At 37.2% G+C, this 10,921-nt stretch overlaps 2 protein-coding genes across 3 annotated transcripts in view; one reads left to right on the top strand and one right to left on the bottom strand.

Moving 5' to 3' along the window:
* The first annotated feature begins 715 nt into the window (after window positions 1-715).
* LOC107845249 (heat shock cognate protein 80) lies at window positions 716-5,979 on the top strand. 2 transcript variants are annotated; one of them, XM_016689472.2, is made up of 3 exons: window positions 716-1,112; window positions 3,763-3,904; window positions 3,983-5,979. In XM_016689472.2, the coding sequence occupies exons 1-3, from the start codon at window positions 990-992 to the stop codon at window positions 5,815-5,817; spliced, it is 2,100 nt and encodes a 699-aa protein (XP_016544958.2). In that variant the 5' UTR covers window positions 716-989; the 3' UTR covers window positions 5,818-5,979. The 2 variants fall into 2 exon arrangements, with proteins under 2 accessions (XP_016544958.2, XP_016544959.2); XM_016689473.2 differs by lacking the exon at window positions 716-1,112 and adding an exon at window positions 1,481-1,643.
* A 789-nt stretch (window positions 5,980-6,768) lies between these two features.
* LOC107845316 (calcineurin B-like protein 3) overlaps window positions 6,769-10,921 on the bottom strand; it is an 8,760-nt gene continuing 4,607 nt past the window's right edge. Inside the window, exons 2-10 of the mRNA XM_047398329.1 lie at window positions 9,581-9,665; window positions 9,314-9,456; window positions 8,525-8,607; window positions 8,323-8,382; window positions 8,050-8,158; window positions 7,910-7,962; window positions 7,612-7,692; window positions 7,121-7,233; window positions 6,769-7,038 (exon numbers count right to left, since the gene is read on the bottom strand). Of these exons, the coding sequence (XP_047254285.1) occupies window positions 6,981-7,038; window positions 7,121-7,233; window positions 7,612-7,692; window positions 7,910-7,962; window positions 8,050-8,158; window positions 8,323-8,382; window positions 8,525-8,607; window positions 9,314-9,425 (669 nt within the window). The 5' untranslated portion in view covers window positions 9,426-9,456; window positions 9,581-9,665 and the 3' untranslated portion in view covers window positions 6,769-6,980. The remainder of the gene's footprint in view (window positions 7,039-7,120; window positions 7,234-7,611; window positions 7,693-7,909; window positions 7,963-8,049; window positions 8,159-8,322; window positions 8,383-8,524; window positions 8,608-9,313; window positions 9,457-9,580; window positions 9,666-10,921) is intronic.

Below are 10,921 nucleotides of genomic sequence, written 5' to 3'. Positions count from 1 at the left end.
CCCCGATACATCTAATGAAAATACATTTTTATATAAAGATACATGATTAGATCCCGACATCTAATGAAAATATATTTTTTTCTTTATAAAGATATATAATTAGCTCTCAATATATTTTTACTGATTTTGATCTGTCTAGATACATCATACATCAAACAAAACTACATTTTTTCCTTGTAAAAGATACATATTCATCTCTCGATATATTTTTTTTCGATTTTGGATCAGTCGAGATACATAATTAATTTCCAATATATCAAACGAAGATATATAATTAGTTAAGATCTGTATAACCACTTTATAAAGGTAAGAATTATGTAAATATGTTTATATTATTTTGGGAAAATGCTCTTTTCCACCCTGAACTATATACGAAATTGCTTAAACACACCTGAATTTTAGGAGAGTCCTATTACCCCTGGACTAATTAAAACCTTTTTTTGATAATTTTAGTGCCTATATGGTGCATACGTGGCACATCAGTGAATCAACACACTGAAGGTCCACGTAGGCCCTAAAGTTGCAAAAAATACAATTTTAATTAGTCTAAAGGTAATAGGACCCTCCTAAAATTCGAATATATCTCAGCAATTTCGTGTATAATTTACGGTGAAAACAATACATTTTCTCTACAGTATTTTTCCTAAACTTATTTACAACCAAACGTCCCCTACAATAATTACACCCTCCAAAACCACAAAATAATAATTAAAAAAAAAAAAAAAAAACGAAAAAACAGTATCAGTCAATTACAGACGAATCATCCAAATAGTAACGAAAAACCCGGCCCACCACTTTAATTTAATTAAACTCCTAATAAAATTCCAACTAATAAAAAAAATAGAACATTCTAGAATTCCCAAACAAACCCCAGTATATAAACACCTTTAAGCCTCCCCATTCATCACTCGCACACCAAAGCTCTCTCTATATTCGTTTTGCTTTTTCTCTAACCCTAGTTTTCTTCTTCTTCGTTGAGATCTGTAATAATGGCGGATACAGAGACGTTTGCTTTTCAAGCTGAGATTAACCAGCTATTGAGTTTGATTATCAATACTTTTTACAGTAACAAGGAGATCTTTCTGAGGGAGCTTATTAGCAATTCTTCTGATGTAAGTCAATCTCTCTCTCTCTCTCTATATATATATATATATATATGTATATTTTAGCTGTTTGTTTTGTTCATTGCCTCGAGATTCGTGCACAAATCTATGCAGTATTGATTATATGTGGATTCCATGTAGCTGATTTTCTGTTCATATGTTGGAAGCATAATTATTTCTGATTTATTGCTTGTTTTTTGGCTGCAGATTATATATAGCTGATGTTTTGCTCACATGAAGCATGATTATTTGTGATTTATTGTTAGTTGTTTGATTTATTGTGTTTAGTGTTACTGCAAAGCCTGGATACATCTGCTTTTATAGTTATGCCTCGAGATTTGTGCGAGAAATCTGTGTTGTACTGATGTTTAGTTGATTTTTTGTATTTGTGATTTAGTTTTAGTTGTTTTTATAGCTGTAGTTGATTTGATTCTGCTCATTGGTTAGATGCATGATGCATAGCTGCTGAGTTTTATTATTAATGCTTTTTATAGTAGTAAGGAGATCTTTCTTCATATGATTATTAGCAATTCTTCTGATGTAAGTCGATCTATATGCTATTTGTTGATTATATTATCTGCATTCGTAGTTATACCTCGAGATTTGTGCGAGAAATCTGTGCAGTATTGATGTGTTATTTGATGTTTAGTTGTTTTAATAGCTGTAGTTGATTATGCTCACTGGTTAGATGCATGATGCATAGATGTTGTGTGTTATTATCAATATGTTTTATAGTAACTAGGAGATCTTTCTTCGGGAGCTTATTATTTGCAATTTGTCGGATGTAAGTTGATCTATATATATTTGAGCTGTTTTTTTTCTCATTGCCTCGAGATTCATGCTCAAATCTATACAGTATTGATGTGTTATTTAATGTTTAGTTGTTTGATTGTGGATTCTATATGGTTGATTTTCTGCTAATATGTTGGAAGCATGATTGTTTGTGGTTTAGTTTTAGCTGTTTTTATAAAGGACTTTCTCTGTAGTTGATTCTGCTCATATTTGTGGTGTTGATTGAGCTGTTTTTCATTGCCTCGAGATTTGTGCACAAATCTATTCAGTATTGATTATTTGAGGGGATTCTATATAGCTGTTCATATGTTAGGAAGCCATATAGTTATTGTGATTTATTGCTAGTTTTTTGATTGCAGATTCTATATAGCTGATTTTTTGCTCATATGTTAGGCAGCATATGATTGTTTGTGATCCATATATAGCTTATTTTCTGCTCATATGTTAGGAAGAATATGATTGTTTGTGATTTATATATTGCTGATTTTCTGCTCATATGTTAGGAAGCATGATTATTTGTTGATTTATATAGCTGATTTTCTGCTCATATGTTAGGAAGTATATGATTATTTGTGATTTATATATTGCTGATTTTCTGCTCATATGTTAAGAAGAATATGATTATTGCTCATATGTTAAGAAGAATATGATTATTTGTGATTTGAGGTTTGTTTTTTGATTGCAGAGAAACTATATAGCTGATTTTCTGATCATAAGTTAGGAAGCTTGTTAGTTTTTGTGATTTATTGTTAGTTTTTTGATTGCAGAATCTATATAGCTGATTTTCTGCTCATTTGTTAGGAAGCATATGATTATTTGTGATGTAGTGTTAGTTTTTGGATTGCAGATTCTATATAGCTGATTTTTCTGCTCATATGTTAGGAAGCATGACTCTTTGTGATTTAGTGTGATTTGATGTTCAGTTGTTTGATCTGGATTCTCCGCAGCTGATTCTCTGCCCATATGCATTATCCGAGATACAGTGCTAGTTGTTTTGTAGCGGATGTTTGCTCATAGATCATAGATGTGTGATTGCCCTACGTAGTTGATTCTCTGTGCATATGTTGGAAACATGATTATTTGCTGAAATCGAGTTAGTTACTTTTTTATAGTGAATGCCCGTTGATAGGTTAGATGTGTGGTTGCTCTATGTAGTTGATTCTCTGCTCCTATGTTGGAAGCATGATTATTTGTTGAAATCTTGTTAGTTGTTTTTTATACTGCATGCCTGTTGATAGGTTAGGTGCGTGATTGTTTATGATTTGATGTTAGTTATTTGATCACTGATTCTGGTCATATGGAGTCATGATTATTTGTGATTTACTGGTAGGCTAGATGTGTATTGGCTTTGTGTGATGTGATGTGATCGGTTTGATTGTGGATTGTCTGTAGCTAATTTTCTGCTCATATGTTGGATGCATGACTATTTCTGATCTAGTTTTAGCTGTTTTTATAGCAGATGCTCTCTATAGTTGATTCTGCTAATATCTGCTAGTAGGTTAGATGCATGACTTTTTGTGATTTGTTGTTATATGTTTGATTGTGGATTTTCTATTGTTGATTCTCTGCTCACAGGTTGGATGTCCTCAGTAGTTGATTGCTCATAGGTTAGATGTGCGAGTGTTTGTGATTTGATGCTATTTGTTTGATTGCTGAAGCCTTGTATAATTGATTCTGCTTCTTTAATCTTTAATAGATGTGATTGTTTGTGAATTAATAGTTTGATTGGAGATCCGTAGTTGAGTCTGGTCATATGTTGGAAGCATGATTATTTGTTATATGTTATTCAATGATATGGTATAGTCATTCATGGATAATATTTTAAACATATGTGATGTCTGATTATGTTATGGCTTACATATTGTAGGCTTTGGACAAGATTCGCTTTGAGAGCTTGACAGACAAGAGCAAGCTAGATGCTCAACCTGAACTCTTTATCCACATTATTCCTGACAAGACCAACAATTCCTTGACTATTGTGGACAGTGGTATTGGGATGACAAAGGCTGGTAAGTTGGATCAGTTGTAGAATTAGTTCACGTTTAAATTGCATTGCAAAAATACTCAACTCATTTGTATTGTTGCAGATCTTGTGAACAACCTTGGTACAATTGCAAGGTCAGGGACCAAGGAATTCATGGAAGCTATAGCAGCCGGTGCCGATGTTAGCATGATCGGGCAATTTGGTGTTGGTTTCTATTCAGCGTACTTGGTGGCTGAGAAGGTTATTGTAACTACAAAGCACAATGATGATGAACAGTATGTGTGGGAGTCTCAAGCTGGTGGTTCATTCACTGTCACCAGGGACACTTCTGGTGAGAGCCTTGGTAGGGGTACAAAAATGACCTTGTATCTCAAGGAGGATCAGCTTGAATATCTCGAAGAGCGCAGGCTCAAGGACCTGATTAAGAAGCACTCAGAATTCATCAGTTACCCAATCTCTCTTTGGGTTGAGAAAACCACTGAAAAGGAGATCTCTGACGATGAGGATGAGGAAGAGAAGAAAGATGAGGAAGGGAAGGTAGAGGAGGTTGATGAGGAAAAAGAGAAGGAAGAGAAGAAGAAAAAGAAAATTAAGGAAGTATCTAATGAGTGGTCGTTGGTGAACAAGCAGAAGCCTATTTGGATGAGGAAGCCTGAGGAGATCAACAAGGATGAATATGCTGCATTCTACAAGAGTCTGACAAATGACTGGGAGGAACATTTGGCTGTGAAGCACTTCTCTGTTGAGGGTCAGTTAGAGTTCAAAGCTGTCCTCTTTGTTCCAAAAAGGGCTCCTTTTGACCTTTTTGACACAAAAAAGAAGCCCAACAATATCAAGCTGTATGTTCGCCGCGTGTTCATCATGGATAACTGTGAAGAGTTAATTCCTGAATTTCTGAGTTTTGTGAAAGGTATCGTTGATTCTGAGGATCTTCCTCTTAACATCTCTAGAGAGATGTTGCAGCAGAACAAGATCCTGAAGGTTATTCGCAAGAATCTGGTGAAGAAGTGCATTGAGCTGTTCTTTGAAATTGCCGAGAACAAGGAAGACTATGACAAGTTTTACGAGGCCTTCTCAAAGAATCTCAAGCTTGGTATCCATGAAGATTCACAGAACAGGACTAAGCTTGCTGAGTTGCTGAGGTACCACTCCACCAAGAGTGGTGATGAAATGACCAGCTTGAAGGACTATGTGACTAGGATGAAGGAAGGCCAGAATGACATTTTCTACATTACTGGTGAGAGCAAGAAGGCTGTTGAGAACTCACCCTTCCTTGAGAAGCTGAAGAAGAAGGGATATGAGGTTCTTTACATGGTTGATGCTATTGACGAGTACTGTATCGGTCAGCTGAAGGAATTTGAAGGTAAGAAGCTTGTTTCTGCTACCAAGGAAGGTCTCAAACTCGATGAAAGCGAGGATGAGAAGAAAAAGAAGGAGGAATTGAAGGAGAAGTTCGAGGGGCTCTGCAAGGTAATCAAGGACGTACTCGGTGACAAGGTTGAAAAGGTCGTTGTTTCAGACCGCGTTGTCGACTCTCCCTGCTGTTTGGTTACTGGTGAGTATGGCTGGACTGCCAACATGGAGAGAATTATGAAAGCACAAGCTCTCAGGGATTCAAGCATGGCTGGATACATGTCTAGCAAGAAAACCATGGAGATTAACCCAGAGAATGCCATCATGGACGAGCTCAGGAAGAGAGCTGATGCTGACAAGAACGACAAGTCCGTCAAGGATTTAGTCATGTTGCTGTTCGAGACCGCTCTTCTCACATCAGGTTTCAGCCTCGATGACCCCAACACCTTTGGCAACAGGATTCACAGAATGCTGAAACTTGGTCTCAGCATTGACGAGGATGGTGGCGATGCTGATGTTGACATGCCGTCACTGGAGGATCCTGAAGCTGACGCTGAGGGCAGCAAGATGGAAGAAGTCGACTAAGTTTTTACTTTTTAGCCTCTAGTAGTTCGTTTAATATTCCATCTCCACAGACGTTCCATTTTCTTTTATCATGCCAAGAATATATGACGCTTTATGTGCCGTTTTTGATTTTGACTAGAGTATTCTTATTTCAGTTTGTGGCAATTTGAAGTTGTTTCTTCATTTCTCTTCTTTTTTTTATAGTATGCTATCTATAGTTGATTCTGCTTGTAGGTTAGATGCATGTTGATTTGTGATCTACTTTTTGTTATTTTTATAGCGACGTTCTGCTCATAGGTTAAAAGTGATAGAATCTTAGTAGCTGGCATTTGCTTGTACCCTGGGCAAGCCATTATTATGGGTGTGTTTGGAGTGTTATAAATCAGTACGTATTATATTTTTTGAAGACTCTTGTTGCATAGTCATTCACGTATAATATTTCATATATATGAAATGTCTGATTATGTAGTTTTCCATGGCCTTAGTATATCTTAGAAGTGGAAACGATACATCTTGAGTGATATGTTAGTGATATATATTCTATGTGTGGTGAGGTTTTACATGTATTTCATATTTTCCATCTTAATTTAGAACTTGTTGCACATGTAACTGATGCGAAATAAAAAGTGTTGCTCCTTTTAGAAGATGACATATATTTTCTTTGATTTGTCTTGTACAATTTTAGCCTTTTTAGGTATATAATATCACTAGTTAACCTCTTTTAAGCTATAGCTGTAGCCTTTTGTTTGATAACCATAGTTTTCCATCGGGTTCCACATAGACTTATTATAATTGTCAAATTTGAAGAAAAGAATGGTTGTAGAAGTGACAATAATAGCAATAAGGTGATGAAACGACCCTCTTTGAGACAATCTAACATGCTAGAAAGTGTCAGACACTATTATGTAGCACAATAACTAAAGATCGATTATATGATTCCTCACCAGTCATATATCTCCATTTAAACTAATCTCAAGCCAAACGAGCAAATTAAATTACAACGATGCACGATATACAAGGAGGAAACTCAACATTTGTTCAGTGATAATTACAAGTATACACAACCACACTGCTCTGAAAAAAGAATAACAAATCACGAAATGAAATAGATAAGAGCAAAAATACTACTACTACTAGTACGCAACTCATGGATGGGCAATTCCGCTCAGCAAAGCAGTTGGATATCAGGTATCTGGAACTCTCGAGTGAAAGACAAAACTTGGGAATGTAGTCGTAATGTCCCTGTTCATGTTTAAATGAAGACCAACATGAACATGTTATCGATAGAATGAAGTTGATGTTCAATGTTTGACGCGACACTTACTTGAGATACTGAAGGGTCATATTCTTCAAAAGCGAAGGATGTCGTAGGACCAAATTTCTCCACTCTTCCTTGTCAATCTTTCCGTCATGTTTCGTATCAGCTTCTTCAAATGTCTAACGAAAAAAGAAAAGCAAACACCGCTTAACCAGTAAAAAGTTAAATCCTGAAACGCTACCATGCAGCCCCTCCAGGAGATAGAACGACACGACAGGATACGCCATTTTGTGGCACAATGCAGCTCTCTCACATTTGAGGTAGTGGTATGGACTGCGTACACCTACCTAACCCCCCTCCACACACACACAAAACCCCACTTGGTGGGAATATGATGTCATGTTACGCAGTGATCATTAGGGATTGAAGTAGCTAGTTTTCCCTATATTTCTCAGCAACCAAGATGCCGCCCTCGAGGAAGATAGAATATCAAGGGAAAGTAGTAGTGCATATGTCGCTTATAAAGTAGATATGAATAGGTTAGGTTGGTCACATACCTTGTCGATTATACTCTCGATAATTTCATCTGAAAGGTTCATACCAGTCTCCGCTAGCGTAGCAACCACCATTTGCTTCACCTGTATTATATAAATATATATATATATATATGCCATATCTTGTTATGCGGCTCACACACTCCGCTGAAAGCGCGTATAGTAGGTAACAAAAATTACAACGAAATGTAAGCATTTCCCACGAAATAGAGAATCTGAAACGGTGCCATCTAAAAATAGAACGTAGCAGGGGTAAGTCAAATACATTAGAATAGACCACTTCATTTTACGGAAGGTTTACCTCTTGCCGCTCGATGAAGCCTTGCTGCTTGAGATCGTATAGCTGAAAAGAAACTATAACAGGAATATATATATATCATTAGAAGCTGACATGCACAAATTGAAGGTAATCGTCGTTAATAATGTAAGCAAGTAACATACAGTCAATCTTATCATCGATAGGGGCATTTGGATGGAAAACGGAGAGTGCACGGGCAAACTCCTCAAATCCCAAGAGTCCATTGTGCTTTGTATCAAACAAGTCAAACACCTGCCGTAAAACATGTCACGAGTAGGAAGAAGCGGCTTCAACTGTGTAGTAATAACAATAATATGACAATTGATTTCATTCATACGAAACATCATATTTACGGTATCCAATTCTACTAAGCCTATAGGATACGAAAAGGCTAAAGGTATGTATGGAAAACTCACCCTGTCCGCAAACAGACTCTCCTTTTTGCTCGTCTTGAATAGCGCCAATTGAAACTCTTCCTACAGCATAGTCGGGAGTTCAAATTCAAAAAGCAATGCCGAGTACCAAGATATATTAAGCATCTATCCCAGAAAAGTAACAAACAGAAACACCCCGAAATCCCAGACTTAGCTACGCCAGCTTCCAAAAGTGAGACCATACCTTGTTGATCAGCCCATCATCAATCACTGCGCTGCTAATCTTCTCAAAAAGCTCATAAAGAGCTTCGATCTCACTGACGCTAACTGCAACAAGAAGAAAGATTATACAGGTACAATTACAGCATTTATGCAAGCAAGGAAGTCATAAAACAATCTATGTTCCAAAGCGTATCGATCAATGATCAGTGTCATTGCAGGCCTATTGAAGCAAATTCAATCTCACTAACACACCGAAGCATTAAGGTGCGTGCTTCAATACCTACAGAAAGTTCCGAAGAAGCCAGGACTAAACAAGAAATATATTCGGTAAAGTGAGAATACAAATCAACAAGGGAATTATGGATGAATATGACAATATGATTTTAGAATTACAAAACGAAAGATTGGTCACTTATCTGAATTCTAAACGTCAAAACTATAACGTTTCAAATATTTGATTCGTATGGTTTTGCATGTTTCATTTAATTGCCATTCTTTCAGTCCTTTCTTAATTGAAGCACACACTTAATTACGAGATGCACTCGATGCTTCTCTATGTTTTTTTTCGCTTTTGAAAACGTTGGCATTGCCATATTGGACATGTTCATGTTGTCGACAACGTTGGCATTGCCAAGCACTGAAAGAGAACAAAACATAACTGATTCTGAAGACAGAGAAAGTTACGATTGTAATGATCTTAGAAATGAAAAATCATACTTCCCCGGTGAGGCAAATCTTTGAATAAAACAAGCTTAGAACCAGATAAAAATCGTGGATAAAATATATAAATAGATGAAGCCAGATAGCATACAAACTGTCTCTCGTGCAAGAATCTCGGGATCTTCAAGGCCCGTTGTTTGCTTTTCACAACACTTCAACAGGGAAGCACCTAAATGCTTGATCCCCTCAAAGCAATGCGACATGGTATCTTCCGTACTTCAAAGCTCGCCATAGCTGTTCAACCAAAAAAAAGCAGGTTCGCACGAGGAGGTGAAGAGGTCAATTTCCTTGGTCTTTTATGCATACGGAAGAAAAAACGAAGTTACTGAAAGCAGCCAAACGTAGGAATTGAACAAACCTCGTGACCATTCTTTTCTATTTGCTTATTTGAATGCAGAACGCCAACGTCTTTTGCAAGTTACCTATTATGGAGCTACACACCTAACAAGGAGGATCCCATGTCAATACACATTTAAAATATCATCCCTCCCCTCGATAATAAGCAAATCAAGTGAAAAGACCCTCTAACTCTGTCAGCCAACGCAAAACATATGAAGAGAAAGTTACTAAATATCTCGATCTCGATGACTCTATCCTCTTATTGTGCAATTTAAAATTCTGCTACACCATCACAAGCAACTGGAGTTTCACTTGCAATAGACACCTAAAAAGTTGCTCGGATCTCTAAAAATGTTGCCGCACCCGTGTCGGATCCTTCAAAAATACACTATTTTTGGACACACACCCAACGACATTTTTGAGGAGTCCGAGCAACATGGCACCTTTACTCTTGTAGCATCAGCCTAAAAATGCGTGTTGAGGGGATGGAATATGGCGTGACGCCACTCACATTAAGATGGGATGCCTGGAGAGAGAGAGAGAGGAATAGAAGAGCTTTCGAAGGTGTCGAGTTTCCGTAGGTTAAGAAGTAGCCTTCGTTCCCTTATTTTCTTTCGGTGCACTCTGAAAGTCCTCTATTGTATAGACGATTGGGTGAAGTTTGTCGGGAATAAGTTGATTGTCTAGATTCTTTACCTTTTAGTATACCACTTTATACAGCCGTAAAACGGCCTTGTTTATGATATCAAATACGTTTCGAGTCAACTGACACTGGAATTCTTGAACAGCTTAGTTAAACGGTAAACATCAGAAAAAGGACACATTAAAGGGCACAATTGTTATACTTTTTCCAAGTCAGACAATCTTCATACTTGTATTTCAGGTCAATTTGGTTCTTAGTAAACTGACACCGGAAAATATCTTAGAAACGTTAACCACAACAACAACAACGACGACAACATACCCAGTGTATTCCCGCAAAGTAGGGTTTGGGGAGGATAAAGTGCACGCAGTCCATACCGCTACCACAAATGAAGTAGAGAGGATGTTTCCGATAAACCCCCGACACAGGACAACTAACCGTATAGCAAACAAACAAACAAAAATCATAAAAACAGACAACAAAAAGGGATAGCACACCACTAAATAATAAAAGAAAATCAGACACACACGGAGTACTACTGTAAACTAGCTATCCGTAATCACAACCATCAGCAAAACGCCACGAACAAGGGACTAGTCTACACACGCATACCACTACGACTACAGGCACAACAACAAACAAAGCACTCCTCCCTACTAGTCAGGACACACTCCTACCCACTAACCATCTACACTAATTCGCGCCCTCCACACCCAC

The sequence above is a fragment of the Capsicum annuum genome, chromosome 10 (genome assembly GCF_002878395.1).
Source record: "Capsicum annuum cultivar UCD-10X-F1 chromosome 10, UCD10Xv1.1, whole genome shotgun sequence".
NCBI classification, from domain to species: Eukaryota; Viridiplantae; Streptophyta; class Magnoliopsida; order Solanales; family Solanaceae; genus Capsicum; species Capsicum annuum.
This window is presented reverse-complemented; position numbering and strand designations above follow the sequence as displayed.